The sequence below is a fragment of the Hydra vulgaris genome, chromosome 15 (genome assembly GCF_038396675.1).
Source record: "Hydra vulgaris chromosome 15, alternate assembly HydraT2T_AEP".
Taxonomy (NCBI): Eukaryota; Metazoa; Cnidaria; class Hydrozoa; order Anthoathecata; family Hydridae; genus Hydra; species Hydra vulgaris.
In genome coordinates, this window is record NC_088934.1 from 41832682 (window position 1) to 41852306 (window position 19625).

The 19625-nt window shown below is 28.1% G+C and overlaps 1 protein-coding gene across 2 annotated transcripts in view; it reads right to left on the minus strand.

Annotated features, from left to right (window-relative positions):
- Nucleotides 1-340: 340 nt before the first annotated feature.
- The window catches only part of LOC100198877 (FH1/FH2 domain-containing protein 3), a 73704-nt gene continuing 54419 nt past the window's right edge, over nt 341-19625 (minus strand). Inside the window, exons 16-26 of one of the 2 annotated variants that reach the window (XM_065819105.1) lie at nt 16521-17797; nt 16217-16399; nt 15964-16083; nt 10174-10335; nt 9949-10064; nt 9741-9815; nt 9608-9665; nt 9392-9526; nt 9154-9289; nt 1681-1887; nt 341-938 (exon numbers count right to left, since the gene is read on the minus strand). In XM_065819105.1, the coding sequence (XP_065675177.1) occupies nt 931-938; nt 1681-1887; nt 9154-9289; nt 9392-9526; nt 9608-9665; nt 9741-9815; nt 9949-10064; nt 10174-10335; nt 15964-16083; nt 16217-16399; nt 16521-17797 (2477 nt within the window). In that variant the 3' untranslated portion in view covers nt 341-930. Of the gene's footprint in view, nt 946-1680; nt 1888-9153; nt 9290-9391; nt 9527-9607; nt 9666-9740; nt 9816-9948; nt 10065-10173; nt 10336-15963; nt 16084-16216; nt 16400-16520; nt 17798-19625 lie in introns of both variants that reach the window. The other variant, XM_065819104.1, reaches the window with a different exon arrangement.

Below are 19625 nucleotides of genomic sequence, written 5' to 3' on the forward strand. Positions count from 1 at the left end.
TGACAGGACATGGCTCAACATTCGAGCCAGTAGGCCAGGTGAATAAAAAAAAAAGCAATTGCTTTTACTTGGTAATTGGTCAGCTTTACATGAATAGAAATTAATTTTGCTCAAACTTTTATTCGCGTAAAGCTGAACAACTACTCCAAAAACGCTGAGTAAAAGCAATCGCTAATTTTTATTCACCCGGCCTTTTAACATTTTCATAGCGATGATTTTAGACTCTATTTTTTTGGTTCAAGTTTAAATAATATAAAACAAGTTAATTAATGAAAAAAAAACTTAACTTATATATTGATATCTATAAATATAATTTAAAATGAAATGTAAAATCTACAAATTTCTTTCAATAATTTTATTTCAGAAATATGAACCCTATTCACACGAAATCATTAAAAAAATAATAATATTAGAAAAAAAAATAAAAAATCGTTTTACATTTGAAATAGTTGTAAAGAAAAGTCATATATGTAGAAACGCGTTTCGTTAAAAAAAAACAGCGCATTTGAAAAAACATCTGTTTCATAAATAAAGATAGGGAAAAAAAACAAGTCATTAAATGTGTTTGTTTAAAAAAATTGCATAGAAATATTTAAAAACAGAATTTGATTCTTCACATTAAAAAGAATAATTAAAAATTTTGAATATAAAAATAATGTGTAAAAATAAAACGAAACTCAAACAGAAAAATACAAAAATTCTTTAAAAGTTGTTAGTTTTTCATTTTCTATTTTTCAATTTAAGAAAGACGTTAATAGTAAATCTGATTTAAACGAAATAATATTATTTACATATATAAAAGTATTTATAAGATACAAACACTACCAACTTGCGGTAGAAATTGTTACTGAAGCGTTGAAAACTATTCATCATCCATTTCCATTGCTTGTTGTTGTAACACTTTCATTTCCTCTGGTGACAAACCGTTGTTTAGTGTTCTACGAACTTAAAGTTATTAAAAACCAGGAAATAATACCAGGAAAATAAAATTCTCAAAATTCTAATTTATCAAGTTGAGTTCATCCAAATGAAATTCAACTTGTATATAGTTGTCTCAATAAATTGATTCCTAAATCCTTATACTGTCCCCAGTAAGGATCCTCAGTAAGGTCCTCATACTATACTCAGTAAGATCTCCTCACTCTCCTTAGTAAGTCTTTAGCAAACTTTGACTATTTTTTTTTAAAAGGATTTTAAAATAATATTGAGAGTTATTCAAATTTTGAAAGTTATTGACACGAGGGGTAAGATCAAAAAACGATAAAAAATTTATCAACAATTTATATGATTTGTCAAGTTTTTAATTTTTAAGCAATTTTTAACAAATAAAAAAAAATGTATTTTTGGCACACTCTACAAAATATAGCTTAAAGTTGCAGTATTTTGCAAAATCAGACAAAATTAATGTTTTACAGTGGCATGACTATGATTCAGAATAAAAAAAAGGTAAGCAAAATGTTTGCCATTTTGCTTACCTTTTTTTTTATATATATTATTTATTATATTACGTTAGGAGTGCGATTTCTGTGATCATCACTCTATGTGTGCGTGTCTCATTAAATCCTCTACAGGGTGCTGGATACTAGGTGATATATTTTATATGTGTTGTGTGTGCGTGTATGAGGTATAAAATATTTTGATTCAAAAAGTCTCCATACATTCACATTCAAAATGTATTACCTGACTTGCGAGTTGATTTGGCATCCTTTGCACGATTTTTACGTATGCGAGACTTTTTCTCTCCAGCAGTAGCGGACTTGACTAACATATCCATCATTTGATCAGTTTGGTCATCGGTATCATAACTGCTTATACTTCCACTTAATCCTGACGAGTTCATAAGTTTATCTAAGTTATTATTGCTTCCAACCTTTTTTCGAAAACGTCCTTAAAAAAAAATAATAATAAATTATTATCAGCCCTTTCTAATAGCACCTACTTTTTATCAACAATATATGCAATTAGATATATATATCTAATTGCATATATTGTAGATAAAAAGTATGTATCATACATAGTATGTATCACAATAAGTATATATAAAAATAATGGCTTGTGTGATATTTAGATTCACTAGAATTGTGTCAATGTGTCACATTTGCAATGTGTCTTGTAAACCTAAAATTTGTAATATTTTTATGAATCAAAAACATCACAGAGTATTTAAATAAGTTTTAAAGTTTATCAAACCAAATTGGGTAATATTTTATATGTTCTAAATAGTGTTGCTACGACTATTAAATAATTCGACTGTTGACTATATCGACTAATATGTTTTCTAGTCGATAAAGTCGAATAAAATCGACTAATACATTTTTGAAATCGACTAAAAGTCAATTTAGTCAAAGTATGGGAACAAATTTTTTTTTTTTAAATAAATAGTAGTAAAAATAATAAAGTAATTTATATTTCTTTCTATTTTTGATATATTATTTAAAAAATAATGGAGCAAAAAAATATAAAAAAGGGCTGCTTCGAAAACAGGACAATCTATTTCCAGACCACAATGATTTAGAGACCGTCTTAAATACTTGCTATCACTGTTCCACAAAAATAATTCAAACCTCTTTCCTGAAAAAAACATTCGGGGGTATGATAATACAAATATGTAGGAGTACATTAGAGTTGATTTTGAAACCTTTCATCATTGTCCATGAAACAAAAATCAATTTGAAAATTTTGATTTTTGGCCTATTGACAAGATTATTAATCAAATGAAAACATTTTTTACATAAAAATTGTATATTTTTATCACATAAGTTACTAGCAAAGATAAGCAACTTAATTAAGAGTTCCTAGGCCCTTTATTGATTTTAAAATTCCAGGAAAGGCCTGTAAACAGTTTTAATGTACCTTTTGAGCAAAATACAAGTGCACAACTATTTAAAATGCTGAATCAAGTAAAAACTCACAATGACAACAAAAAACTGTCTGTTTTTTCTGTGTAAAAAAAGCTAACAGGCAACTGACTGACTTTATGGTTAAATACTGTTAAGAAGTTTTTGGTCAAGCTAACAACTGTGAAAGATCAAAGAGTCCCAAATGGTATCTGTGAAAACTGTGGAGTAGGCCTTAGAAAAATGGTAAAGATGTTTAACTTCCCTCGCTGCTTGACTACCAAAACAAAAAGATTATGTTTTTAATTAGTTTATTGATTGCTACAACCACTTACTGGGCATCTATTAGGAGCAAGCAACAGAATCACTCCATCACGACTTCAACTATCACTATTGAGAAACTGTTTGATGGATTAAAACGGCAAGCATTCCCTTTAACTCTTTGTAAAGAATACTGTATGTATACTTTGTAAAGAATACTGTATGTAAGAAATTACCCTTCAACATAAATTTTTAAGAACTATATAATCAATAAGAGTAACCCTTTTTTTTAAGTTGCTTGATCTGTTAGAATCTGTATTTTTTTTTTAATTTTTGGAAGAAATTAAGTTTTTTTTTATTTGTTGTTGTTTCTAAGTTGTTAGTACACTGGTTATTTATAGAATAAACATGTTAGATCAAGTTTCAAATGTTTTCAATAGAAAAGTAACTCATTTGTTCAGAGCAATAAAAACGAAAATTCAAATCAATTTTTCTTTCATGGACAATGATGAAAGATTTCAAATCCAACTCTAATGTACTCCTACATACTTGTACTATCATACTCCCAAAGGTTTTTCTCGGGGGAAAAGGTTTGAATTAAAAGTCATTTCACGACACAGTGTTTATTAGAGCTTCCCACCATCGGACTCGAGGGGAATCTCGTACAAGATTTACAATGGTGATACATCGGTTTATATGCAAAAGTGCATATTTGGATTTTTTTCCATCGTAAAATACGCGACCGATAGTCAAAATAAAGTACGGTAATTAATCAGGAAAACTTTTATAGAAATTTTGGAAAAATAAAAACATCGAAATTCTTACAAGGTTTCTCGAGGTACGATGTAATTCGATGATTTATCACGAGATTTCACTGTAAATTAGATTTCTAATAATACAAAGTAATTGATTAAATTTCGATGATCATCTGTAAAAAAAGTGAATTAACTGTAAAAACCGAATTAGATTTTCAAAAACTCCCTCAGCAATTAAACACTCCATCAGAAATTAATTTCCAAAGGAGAGAAAACTGGTAAAGATGTAAAAGTTGTAATTTGAAGTTTTTATATTTTGTATTTAGTTCTTACAAACCTACTAGGGATAGGGAACTTTTACTTTGATGTAAAAAAGTTACTTTTAAACTATTACTTTACATAACTTAGATTAAATTATCATAATATATTTACATTATCATAATTATCTACATAAATTATCAAATATATTTACATTTAAAAGTAATTCATTTTTTAAAAAGTAGCATAGTAAAATAATTCATTACATGTAAAAATTACTTACATAAAGTTAATTTTAAAAATGTGTAACTTTTACTTGTTAAAGTAAAAGTATTATTACTATTAAAAGCAATTAACATAAAAATACTTTTTCTATGTAAATCAATTTAAAAGTAAGTCATGTGAAAGTAATTTACTTTAAAAAGTAATTTAGATTTTACTTATACAAATACTTTACATCGAAATGTAATTTACTTTTTATATGTAAAAGTAAATTGTTTTTGAAAGTAATCTTACGTAAATATAATCAGTCGATAAAACAAAAATAAATAAGCAATAAAATAAATTTTTTAAAATTAAACAATAAAAATGTTAGCAGGAAAAAAGCTGATACATTGATAAAATGATACTAAAGCGTATCAAAGTATATAAAAAAACTATTTAGGAATATTTTATAGGGCAATTTTTTCCTGATGCTGTCTGAATTCTATATGTTCTGGACATTTTCGAAAAGATAATTCTTCCAGAATAAGAGTAGTAAAATGTTTCCATGCTCGGCCAGGAGTCGAATTTTTTTTTAAACGGATTGGCTCTAAGAATGGCTTTCATAGTAAATAAGATACTGTTCCTGCGCTAGGAATGGTTTTAATTGCCAATATGAGTATGGTACAGATCGATGTTTTTAAGGTGGGCAGGGAAGAAATATTTAAAACCGTTCAGACCAATTGTCGCCCCAAATTTATCTAACAATGCTTCACTGCAAGTTTTGTTTTACTGCATTTAACTCTGTTATATAATATCCTTTCAAAGAAAATGTCAACCAAAAGTAAACTTACTTACTTTTTAAATACAGATTACTTTTAGTTGTAACTAAAAGTTGTTTAAAATGTAAACTTAAGTAATATAAAGTAATTTTATATAATTTACTTTTAATAGCCATTTCATTAAACTTATATAAAAAACATGTCTTCTCAAGAAAACTAATTATAAAAGTAAATTTTATTTACATTTGATATTACTTTTATATAATGTATTTTAAAATGCAAGTATTATACACAAATAAGGTATTATAATTTTTTTTTAAATAAATTCTTTTTAAATGTAAAAGTTACATTTTGCGGTAAAGTTATATTATGTGATGTAATATCACTTTACCTCAAAATTTACCTCAAATCATTTCCAAAATATATAATATTTCCAAAAAATGCATATTATATCTACATATACTTTGAGTGTAAAATTAAATTACTTTTCTGTGTGGCTATTTTACATGTAAAAGTAAATTACTTCTTAAAGTAATCTTTTTTTACATGTAAATTTACTTTCAACATTTATTAGTAAATACATAATTTACTTTTTCATAAAAACTTACTTGAGTTTATAAAAAATTACGTGTAAGAGCTATCCCTAAAACCTATCATACCAATCTAAATCTAAAATAAAAAGTTTATAAACTAATCAATCAATCAATCAGCATGGTTGTAATTCCGCTGCAGAAAGTTCTAAAACATTTAATGACATTGTGGATTTAATAGTTTTAATACTTTTAGCCAAAGAAAACCAAAGAATTGTAAATGTGTGTTTGTGGTTATTTATGACGGTTTTTGAAGGATATTTTAGGAAAAGTATAGAGTAAAGTTGAAGGAGAAAATTTGTAAGAAAATTTTAGTTAAAGGAGAAGATTATTGCTACTTATTGATTTTTAAGTTGCAAGAAAAAACTACAATGGTTGTTCAACTCATTTGGGAATACTTTGCCATTGATGAGTTTTGTAACAAAAAGACCACTGGCTGAGAAAGAACATTCAGCTTCAACACTAGTTACTGGTAAACCCATCAATGCATTATACAGCATTTCTAAGTTGTTTGTGCGAGTTTTTGTCAGCTCAAAAACGGTTATTTCCTTCAACAGTGATTTGGAACTGGTGCCCACTCTCATCCTCTTTGAACTAGAGGGACACTTCAGAGCATACTTGATAGACTGTTCCAATTGTTCTGCCAAGGAAGATTGTCCTTCATCAATATTGGGTATTTCTTGACATTCTTCCGATTTATCTTCATCTTCGTAGCTCTCCTCAAACAGACGACAGAATAATTTGGCAGCAGTATTTGCAAGGGCATTTCGTTTTACTTGTGGAGTGTCAAAGGCATCCGTACTTTGCCCTTGCTTGTCCAAGCCCTCTGAATCGTTTAAATAAATCAATAGATTTATTATATCAGGATTTCTTCTTTCCTTTATTCTTTTGACTAACATTTCTAATAACTCTTTGCTAAAAAGTTGAATTCTGCATGCTCAATTTAAGGCAAATAAACTTCAGAATCTGATCACTTGAAATCAATGTTGAATCTCGTCTACATAAAGCTTCTGTTCCCACTTTTACTGGTTCTAGGGCTGAAAACAATTCTTCAAGTGTGTTAAATTCTTCATCGGAGAAGCATATTTCACTAGAAATTTCGATCAAGGACATCTTGATAGGCTTCTTTAGCTTAACAAATCGAGACATCATGTCCACCAAACTGTTCCACCTAGTTTTTGAGTCAAGTATAAGTGATAATTCTTTTTTAAACTCAGCTAGAACATGCTTTTGAAGGATATCATTGTTTTTGACAGAGACTTGCGAAACTGGCGTACACAACATCTTACTTTTGAAATAATGTGTCTCAGATCTTGATGGACTTCAGGGGGTTGATCATCTTCAATTACTACCTGAAAGTGTCAGTAATTAAGATGATTTTTTTAATAAAAATAATCTTATTTAAATGCCTTATACTTTTAAATAATTATATATAATACTTACCTGTAATCCAACACCTTCTTCATCTTCGTAATCGCTGTCATCAGAGATGGAAATATCATCAAGTGCAAAATCTTCTTCTTCATCGAGATCAGGAATGACTTCTTGGACCAGAGTTGTTTTGTATAAAACATCACAGACTGCTAAGTGGATGTCATGTGCCAAGCACAATTGATGGGTTGGTAAAATAGCTTTTCCGAATTTTTTCATTACAACAGCTCCATCAGTTGTAGCTGCCACAATATCAGAGTCCAGACAAATTCCAAATTCTTTTAGCTTTTCTCTAACAATGGTCACAGCTTTATCTGCTGGCATTGAGCCAAAAATTCTTACCATTCCCAAATTCCAATGCCGAATACTGACATGAACATTAATATTAATAAACCTTCTGTTATGAGATGTGTATTCATCAAGAGTAATGCTAAAACAAATTTTGCTTTTCTTCATTTCTTCAAACTGTTTTTTATAAATGTCTTTAACATTAAGACAGTGCTTCATAATAATTGCTTTGAATGATTTTGCATCTTTTGGCAAGTGGTATCCTTGAGCTCCCAATGCCGCTCTTAAACGTTGACTTTTTGCCAGTACTCGAATTGGTAATCCATCAATGGCGACTAACTCGGACAAGACAACTGCCAAGGAATCTTTTTGGGTCACGAAGAAGTGATAAATTTTTCCAACTTTTTGTTCAACTTTGGCTGATACTTGTTTCATAGCATCGGCCTCGATATGATGCATTAATTTGAGATGAGATCTCATACCACTGGTAGATCCACCTTCGCACTTGATTTCTTTGTTACAAGTTTTGCATTTTGCCACCTGCAGATCCTTGCTGTGTAAGAAGTGCTTCGATACCTCGGAATTATTGTTTCTTGCAATGAAGGTCATCTTCGTGTTTATTACTTTTTCATCAAAAAACTGCTTTCTCTCACTGTGTTGCATCTTTTAGGAGTTGCCAAATTAAAATGAAAGCAAAATACCAAATTATTTAATTAACAAAATATCATTTTTAAAACCGCGGTAACAGATTGAGAAAAAACCGGTAACGCTAATTTTTGGGAATAAAAATTACCAGTAAAAACCAGTTTTTCGTTACTGGTTTCCATGCCCTAAATCCTACTTTAAATCCATAACTCAAAACTTTATAATGGATTGTATATATGGTTTCTATGAGAGGCTAGTTATGAAAGAGAACCAGAGAAAACATAAAGTAGAGGACTTTGTATGAGCCTTCCTATTTATTATTTCTGGAATATCAACAATATTAAAATAAAAAATTTGTAGTAAGCAAAAGATTTTTGAGTTTTGATTCAACAATTTTTATAAAAACTGGAATATTTGAGGAGTGAATTCTCAAGTCACCAAAATGAAAATTTCTGAAGCCACCAAAATGAAATCTTTCATGTATTTAAATATAAAATTTAATGATAGACTATCCTAATAAAAGATAGAGAAAATATAAAAATTTCTCTTGGTTGTCTAGTTTATTATTAAGTAGTCCAGTTTATTGTTATTATCAATAATCAACGGTACTAGAGTCAAGCCACTCAGTGTGATGTTCGAGTTGCCAACTAACAACAATATTGAGCAAAGGATAAAAAGAAAGGGCTTTTAAAAAAGACTGCAATTGTGGGAAGAACAATAAAAAATAAAAGGTGACCATTATGATTTTTTAAAAAGTAACAATTACAAATTCATCAAATTTCATCAAATTCATAACAAAACTTTAGTAACTTAACAAAAATGTAAAACAGGAATATATTACCCTTTGTAGTAACTTAACATAAATGTAAAACAGGAATATATTACCCTTTGTAGTAACTTAACATAAATAAAAAACAGGAATATATTACCCTTTGTAGTAACTTAACATAAATGTAAAACAGGAATATATTACCCTTTGTAGTAACTTAACATAAATAAAAAACAGGAATATATTACCCTTTGTAGTAACTTAACATAAATGTAAAACAGGAATATAGTACCCTTTGTAGTAACTTAACATAAATGTAAAACAGGAATACATTACCCTTTGTAGGGGAAAGAGAACTAGGATCAGCACCCTCAGTAATAGCTTTAGACAAGAGATGCATTTTTTCTTCACCTTCGGTTTTATTTTCATTTGGAATTGGAATTGCAGATGTAGCACCAGAGAAATTTTCAGACTATTAATAGAAATCAAATGTGTATGAGTCAGTTCCAATTATGAGTAAGTATTATTAATGATATAAATTCCATGCGTAGACATTTATAATAAAAGCAATTACCTCTGTAATAAGTTTTCCTCTTGTCTTTGTACGCTTTCTTTGATTTTCCTTACGTTTTTTTGTTTCCAAAACACGTAAACGAACAGTACGATATTCAAGTGAAAACTCACTGAGAATCTTACAAAACGAGTGAGGCTAAATATAATAAATTTGAAATATTTTTGTTAAAGGAGCCTGAACATACTTAAAAAAAAAAAGCGTTTTTAAAAAAAAAACCTTTAGTTCTTTAGCATTGCGATGTGTCATTCCCAAATACATAAGTAACTTTGTAAATCTAATATGATAAGAAAATTTAACATAACAATAAAAAAAAAAAAAGCAACTATAAAATAATCAAATAAACAACTACCTGTTCGAAACCCTACGATAAACAACTTTTAATATAGCAATTCTCTCTCCTGCATCACCCAAAAAATCTGTTAGCCTAAAAATCAATTATTAAGATAATAAAATACATACAAGAATCTGTGAAACTCTTTAAATTTAAATCTAAACCAAGTTTAAATCGAAAAGTTAAAAATTAAATCTTGTATTGTATCTAACAAATCAAAAAATACTTTTGTTTTAGAGGTGAGGAGCTGTCATGCTTGGCAATCAATCGTAGATACTCCCAAGATTTCTTGCACATATCATCAAGTTTTCTAAGTAATTGATATATGTTGTCATAATCGCACTAATAAAGAAAAAAAGAAAAGCTGTTTAACATAGCCAGGGTGTTGAAATTTCATTTTAATTTATCATTAACTCTAAAATTTACTTTATACGTGACAATTATTCCTTACCCTGGAAGCTCTATGCAATGATCCAAATTCACTATAAAGATCTGAGGAGTCTGGGTACTTTTCCATAGCCATGGTACATATATGAAAAAGTAGAGTCTGTTTATGTACAGTATCTTTAACTTCGGGAACTTTTTCTAGGTATTGCGGGTTGAAACCTTTGATCTAATATAAGTAAATTTCTACACAGTTTATATATTTAAATGTTAAATAGTTAACTGTAACATAACTTTAGCACTAAAGTAATCAAACTTTATTCCAACATCTTAAAAAAATCTTTCAGATGCTTTTTAATTAATATTTATACAAAAATAAAAATGTTTTAAAAATCTAAGCAATTTTGCATTTATTTTTTCCGCCAACAGGCTAAAATCTAAGATTTTTCAACTCTAATAGCAGTTGCCAGGTTCTAACAAAAACCGCAGTCTTTGGAATTAGAAAAATAAAGTTAGTAATTATTACTAACCTTAAACGATTTTAGGTCATCATTCTATCATCAGGTTGGCACAAAATTTTTAACACGGTTTCAGTATAACAACATAGAAAGGTTTCAGTATAACAACATAGAAAGGTTTCAGTATAACAACATAGAAACAAGATTGGCAATAAATTGCAGATTTTAAACTATTTTGTGTTGGCAAAAAAGTTGACAAAATATTTTTAACACAAATGTTTCACCATAGCAATATAGAAACAAAGTCGGTAAAAAATTGCTGACCCTTAATCCTATTAATAAAACTGTAAAGATTCTCATTCTAAAATGTATGCAAATCAAATTCAACCTAAACCAGAATAAGTGTGTGTGTGTGCGTGTGTATATATATTTTTTTATTCACCTCCTCAAGGCCGAGAAGGCCGCTACAGATGAGGAGGCTGCTTAACAGTGGTTATAACCCTCTCTCAACTCTATAACTCCGAAACACGAACCTTGACGAACAATGCCGCTGCACGGAGAAACAAGTTGAGCACGATACTACCAGGGACGTAGTGGGGATCGAACTCAGAACCTTTCGCTTATAAAGCGAGCGCTTTACCACAACACCGCTACCCGCATTTATATATATATATATATATATATATATATATATATATATATATATATATATATATATATATATATATATATATATATATATATATATATATATATATATATATATATATAATTTCAAATGTATTCTACAAAATAGAAAAATGGTCAAAAATTACTTAGCAAATGTTATTCATTTTACAGTGTTTCATAAATAAAGATTTCATCAGAAATGAATGATCAAATTAATAAATTTGCATTTAAGAATGGACCAATTCAAAATAAAATCATTTCCAAAATATATAATACTTCCAAAAAATGCATATTATATCTACAAGAAAAGATTAAAATAATTACAACAGGAACCAAGAATGTTTGTTAAATATAAAATCGGAATTGATTGAAAAAGGTGAATTAAAAACATTGAAAAAAAATTTATTCAACTTTGACATGCAAAAGTTGATGAAAAATTGGACATGCAGATTATTTCTAAAATGAACAGACATTCACATTAGAAATACTCTGTGCAAATTGCAATGTTCAAGGCAATTATTTAGAGATATCCCAAGGATTCTAAATCCCCTAAAATCCCAGTTAGAAATTTAAAAGTGATAAATTAGAAATTACCTACAATTATCATTAAACTGATTTTTTCAAAAAAATCAATGTTTAAAAACACGTTTATCTTGTTTTTCCGTTTCTATTATAATAAACCTGTATGATTGTTATAACATCATATCAGAACCTAATGAAAATATATTTATGTAAATTGTAGAACTTTGAGTTGCCACAAAAAATTAAGAACAACCATTATTTTAAACAAAATAAAGTAAATCTGGTTCAAGTTTGTTTAATGTCAGTAAATTGTTTCAAAATGTCATTTTGTAAAAATAGCTGAAATCAGATTTAGCTTTAATGACTTTCATAGCTGATTGTGATATTGCATGAACAAAACCATCAGGCTGAGGTTAGCAGCTGGCTCTACTGGCATCATTAACATGCTTCACGCCTCGTTCTTCAAACTGAGAGTGGCATGGGAAGCTTTTAAATTGCAGCAGTTCTGAAGTCAGAATGCTGTTTTTAAGTGATTCAATTAAAAATTCAATCGATCTGAACATTGGAGATTCAGCACTTTTATTCAATGCATAGTTGATTAGGCCTGTTTAATCTGTTGCTTTAGTGGTGTAAAGTTTAGTGGTGGAACCTTAAAAATAAAAATTATACAAGATGGTGATTCGGCAGCCCCATCTTGTATAATTTTATTTTTTTCTGTCTTTCTCTACAAATCTTATTTAGGTCAATAACATCAGATGAGTAATGTGCATTAATAATGCCATAATCAACTAATACTATGCTGCAACATCAATGATGCTAATGCTGCAGCTGAACAATTTGAAACTCCCCATCAATCATATTCATGAGCTAATGTTGGAAATAAAGTTTACATTTAAGAATTAACGATTTCTGGTGAGCTAAAATTATTAGCTGATGAAACAAGTCTGTTATGAAGTCACCATCTTCATTATTATTGGAGATTCATCTTAATTTTTAAATATGACATTATTGCAATTATTTTTCAAGTTACAACCTTGGTATAATTTCAAAGTTTCAGTATTTGTGATTGTTTCATATATATAAAATCTGAATTTAACTGCAAGTTTCTTTTTATTTACTTTATTGTTTTAATATCAGGGTTGATGGTTTTAAACCAATCAAAAAAATATCAATTTAAACGAAATTAATTTTTTTTAAACAACTTTAAATATTCAGCAGAAAAGTAAAGGTTGTGTTTAAAAATAGAATTATATCTTTCATATAAATCCTTTCATGTAAATATGAATGCACTTTTAAAATCATAAAGATGTTAAAATCATAAAAATCCTTCTGAAAAATAGTTTCTTAAATATATTAAATTAACAGTATGTCATTTATTTGTTATTGCCAATTTGTCTTTTAAATGCAGCAACAGGTATATATATAGAGAGAGAATTTATTATATATACAGATCGACTGAGTAGATAGGAAGAACATGCTAGGAGTGTTGTTTATATATATATATATATGTAACGTAAACATATGTGGATGTAAACATATGCTACTTTAGTTATGCTAAAATAAACTATTTTATTTAAGATTTTAATAAACGCTCAAGTTGCTAATACTTCCTTGTTTGTAAATATTTATAGAAATTTTTTTAAAGCATTTTAAACATTTAGTAACTATATTTTAGTGATTTTAATTTTAGAAGTAATTAAATGTTTAAAATACAAACAAATTTTAATCAATATTACAAAATTGACATAGTGTATAATAATAAACATTAATTTGCAAAATAAAATCATAGTAATAACTCTATTTAACGCTTACATCTTGTATTTTAATAGTTATTGTCTATATATAAAAACATCTATATGTATTATAATAATATATATATATATATATATATATATATATATATATATATATATATATATATATATATATATATATATATATATATATATATATATATATATATATATATATATATATATATATATATAAAATATAGTATATAATGCATATATTCAAATAACTATTGTTGATATATAATATAATATATCATATAGACTAATTATTTGAATCAAAACATAAGCATCTAATATGCGTAAATACTATTATTTTAATTTTCATTTTGATTTAAATATTCTGTTTATTTAACTTATACTTAAGTACTTAAGGTTAATCATTTTCAGTGCTTTAAGGTGTCTTTTAAATAAAAGATATAATTACAAAACACTTAATGATTAATATATATATATATATATATATATATATATATATATATATATTTATATAATAAAAGCTGCGTACATTAAATAAGTTACATTTATAATGGGTTTTAAAACATTTGAAGTTCAATAACATGACATTGAACAGACATAGAAGTTTATTAACTAAAATTTAATAAAATTTTTATGAAGTAAGTAACCTTTACTTTATATCTTACACAACTGGCAAGAGAAGCAATAGAATAATCTTTATAATAAAGGCAATAAAACATAAAGTAAAAAATAAAGCAATAATAATCTGTAACACATAAATTTGGATGCTAAGTAAAAAGTAAACAGTAAAAAGTTTTGTGACTGACATTACAGCTAATATGAAAAAAATGTGACAAGTCATCTGAAAGAGGTATCTGAATAATTACTCACGGGTGTGCTGCTCATATGCTAAATCTTTTAGCAAATGATATTAACATTGAAAATGTGAGCAGGCATGTTACACAGATAATAAAATATATACGAAATAATCATCAAGCTGGAGCGAATTCAATAAAAACTATTTGTATAGTGAACCTGTTTTAAAAAATGTATTACCAATAGTATGACAGAAATTTATAAAATCTTTGGACTGAAACATTATCATGGATATTGAAGGTTTGTTAAACGCACCAGCTTATAGTGCTGGACATGAAAGAATTATTTCAACGTTTGGGTTCATTCATTTCAAGCTAAGAAATAAGATGGGAGTAAAAAAAGCAGCAATGCTTGTTTTATATACAGAACATTAAATAATGATGTATTGGTTGAAGAATTACAGCAGAAATGTTAATAGAAAATATAATTTACTCAAGTAAAATGACTAATGCTTTTTTTAATTGAAAAAGTTGACTAAACACGACTTATTCAAAAAAAAGCGTATTTAAAAAAACCTATGGTTTTTTTTTTTTAAAAAAAAAAGTTTTTTTGCAACCCTGTTTAATACCAATGTTGCCAATAGCCATTTTCCTTTCTGTTCTTTGATCTGTAAAGAATATTCTTTTATTTGGTGTAATTTTACGATTCTTTTCATAATCACATGTCAAAAATTGTAGCTTCTAGCATGGCACACAAAAATTAAAAAAAATTCTTCTTTCTACTTAGTTCATCCTCCATACTATGTAGTCCATATGAGTCTGACACACCTTACGATAATTTCATATAGAATTGGAATTTTTACAGAGTATTTTTGATATAAATAGACAACTTTTGCACACCCAGGAAAATGAATTTAAAAAAATAATTTTTTCATTGCAGCCAAATATATATGCTTATATATATATATATATATATATATATATATATATATATATATATATATATATATATATATATATATATATATATATTCATTGCAGCCGAATATATATGCTTATAATATATATATATATATATATATATATATATATATATATATATATATATATATATATATATATATATATATAAAAGATATATTTGGTTGCAATGAAAAAATTATTTTTTTAAATTCATTTATCTGGGTGAGCAAAAGTATATATATGTATATATATATATATATATATATAATATATATATATATATATATATATATATATATAAATAAATAAAAGTATACTTAGATTGGCAGTCTGACGCCATACTGAAATAGGGAGCTCGGGTGCTTTATTAAATACTAATATAAGGAAAACATTCAAGGGAACTTAACTGCTGCTACATCGACTACATCGAGGGTTTGAGTTTGGGCAATGAAAAGTTTTTTTCATTACTATAATTATTACTTTTTACTTCTTTTTAAGAAAAAAATCTTATGGATTTAGGTCAACTTTATGCTCTATAGTAATTTATATGCAATATAGTAAAAAATAATATGTTCTATTTTTTATACAGATATCTTTTAAATAGAAATTATTGATAAATTATTTTACAAAACTAGTTATAACGATAATACTAATAATAACAACAATAATAATGTAAACTTACATTGACACCATTTAAAAAATTTCCAACAGACAACAACAGACCAAGTACTTTCTTAAATGTATCACTTTTTTTTACTTCTTCGCAAAGACATTTCAAATCACTTAATGCTTCACCGATTTCCTAATAACACATAAGAAATATACCATCAAAATAACTATACAAAAACATGTACTATTTAGATCACAAACCAAACCAAAACAACTACTATTATTTAAGAAAAATATACATAACCTGATAATGATAATTAAATTACTTTTTCATTAGTTTCATAATCCATTTTAAAACTCCACAAATTAAGCCTTGCTGATAGTTCTGTGATAGAAGATAGTGTCATTAAAAAGTTTTCTGCATGAGCAAAAGGTGTGTCAGGAAATTGAATTTGTGCTTCTTGTAATTTTGTTTTTTCTTCATCAGTTGGAATCATTACCATAATTTTCTGTGGAGAAAAACATGTAGTTCATTCAATTCACAACTATAAATTAGTTAATTAAAACCAAAAGATTTTCTTTGATAAAAATAAAAATATTCTTTGATAAAAATAAAAATATAGCACATACTTCAATACCATCACGATCAATAACAGCACCATCCATATCTAGTATTGCTTGTTTAATAACTCGTACTGGAGGCAGTTTAGTTAAGACTATATTGATAGCTTGTGCACGTTTTAAATCTAACACAGATATCTCCTTTTTAACAACTTTATCATTTATTGAGTCTTGTTTTGTCATAGTCTTCACACGATTTTCAAACAAATGCTCTAACTTTTTAGTGTCAACTTCAACTGGTGCAATTGAAGCCCATATTGTCTTGTCCATTCCTTGTTGCAAAGTCCCAGGTTTTATTTCTTGCCAAAAAAGACGAACATATTTCCGATCATGCCCTTTTTGATTGCTTAAATCCCCATGCATTGGAGGACCAGGAACACCTGGAGCTGGGGGTGGAGGTGGAGGACCCATTCCAGGTGGTAAAGGAGGAAACATCCCAGGTGGTGGAGGTGCACCAAATCCTGGTGGAGGTGGAGGGAGTGGAGGACCTCCATCAACTGACATAACAGTCATAGATTTTGGTGGAGTTCCTAAAAAATCATTATCGTCAGCCTCATTTAAGTCTGTAAAATCATATTCTAATATACATAATTTTCGAGTCCGTAAAACTTTGCTCTCTAACTCAATTTCTTCTGAAGATCTAAGTGCTTTATTATTCATTGTATCCTGAGGAGATTCCTGAGGAGGTTTTACACTAATTGCAGATTTAACTTTATTGAAAAAACTGGACTTTTCCTCTTTTTTTTCTTTTTCTTGTTTATCAGTTTCAGCTCTAAGCTTGTTAGTTTGAGTTTGAATGTTTCCTTTTAAACTATCAAGTTCAACTTTTTTATCTTCAACCTCTTCTTCAATTTTTTCATTGTGCAACATAGCTTTGCGTTCAGCTAATGATTCACTTATACTTAAATTTTTAATATCTGGTGGCTCATGATCATTTTTATCAATAGATGCATTATACATCTTACGCAACAACTCTCTCCGATTCTCTGCATCAGCCTCTGTGTTACTAGTTTTCCGACTGTAATCAAACTCTTCTTGATTTGATGACTTTGATGGTGATACTACTCCTATAATAGTGGGATCAGAATCAGAATGCAACCTATCATTTTTCTGTTTTTGTCGCTCAGCTAAACGATCTCGTAGTGAAGGTCTGATTTCATCTTGGTCTTTCAAATCAAAAGTTTCACTCATGTTTAAACGAGGTATTCGAGTTTCTTCAATAACAGGTGTATTGAGTTTACCAACACCTCTCTGAACATTAGAATGACCATTCTGCATTAAATGTACTAAAAATTAACACAAAAAAATAATTCTTCAAATATCAAAATATTTCATTTGTTTAAATTTCTTTTTAAATTTATAAACTGGCCAACAAAAAAAAAAATCAAATGCTCAATTTTATTATTATTATTATTATTATTATTATTATTATTATTATTATTATTATTATTATTATTATTATTACTATTACTGTGATACTAATCTTGAATAATAATTGGATTTCTTATTTTAATGATGACAATAATAATTGACAATAATCAAAATGTACCAATGATAAAATATTAAAACTAACAATCCATTATTATCAAATTAATAACTTAGTAATCTAAATACTCAATAGACTTTAATACCTGATAGTCAGGTTATGATTATTTTATAACTTTTTTAATAACAAATTTCCAATATTAAACTAAAATAGTCTGATTTTTTCATTAAGAGCCAATTAATCAATTTTCGTTCAGAGCCAAATATCATGTTTAATGTTTTAAATACTGCTTACAGAAGTAACTTCTATGAACTATCCAAATCCAGGTCCAGGATTATTATGATCACCCTGCTACTGCTATCATGTAATACAGTACTACCAGCCCCATGTCCTGTTGTCTTGTAAGGTTTACTTTTTTAGGCAAAGGCTATGAGAAATAAACTCCAACTTAAAACACCTCTGCCTTAGGGCAATTAGTTGAGTAAAAGCTAGAGATGGTGTCTCGATAAAAATACTCATCATGGGAAAAAGTTGAGTGCATCCAGCTAAAACTCCCCTGCTTTGGGGCTCTTGGTTAAGTAAAGGCTAGAGATGGTATCTCTACCTGTTATCTCTTAAGTATCCTCCTGGAAACTCTTACTGTTTTAGAGCTGTACCCTCTAACGAGGGTACAGCTCTAAAACTCAGTTTTATGGTTCTGAGGCCAGTTGGTAATAAGGTTTACTGAACTCTCTGGTAGCTCTCAGAGAGGTTGATTCCATCAACAGCTGTAAAAAATCAGAGTATTAACAGTGCCATGTTGTGTGTGTATGATGTTCCTGTTAATACTTTTGGTGTGCATTATTAAGGCTGCAAAAGGAACCCTATGTTACGAATTTAGGTTAATTAGCAGGACTGAGACAACTGCATAGCTAATTGCTTGGGATGTTGTGCTCTATCTGTAAATGAGTCAAGTTCTCTTTAAACGTAAACCATGCTTTTAAGAAACTAAAAATTTTAAACATACAAAACCATCAACACCACCTAACTGTTTCAATATATCTTTCACAAAAATTTGTGGTCTGTGAACGAACTTTCCATCAGTTAAAGTTTACCTCATACAAGATTCACTATACTTGCTTTCTCTTTGTAAGATTCATTTAAGTTCAGCTGTCCCTTCTTCAGATCTCAGTATCGAAGAGCACAATCATTAGATTCACAAAGACTCTAATAGTCATATGCTTGGCTCGAGGGTAAACTTGAGCATCAATTTACCTATTTCTCAAGAAATCAGGTTTGAATCCTATGACCATTCTTTTATGTGCTTCTGCTTAACACCTCTTCACTTTATCACATTTTTCTTTGTTCTTTATTGTTCAAGAATGCACTCTTTTAGATGTAATTTCTGATCATGATCATGCTCTTTCTCTTGCCTCATTTTTTCTTTACTTCTCCACCTCAATATTGTTGTTATTGGTGAAGTTAACACTCATCATGCTGAATGCCTTGGCTTTAACACCACTGATACTACTGGCACTAAAGCCCATAACTTCTAAACTTAAACTTGTATTTCTTGATCTCTTACTCAGACAGTTAACTATGCAGACTCATTTTACTAGACTACCCTAATCACTTACCTTCACTTTACT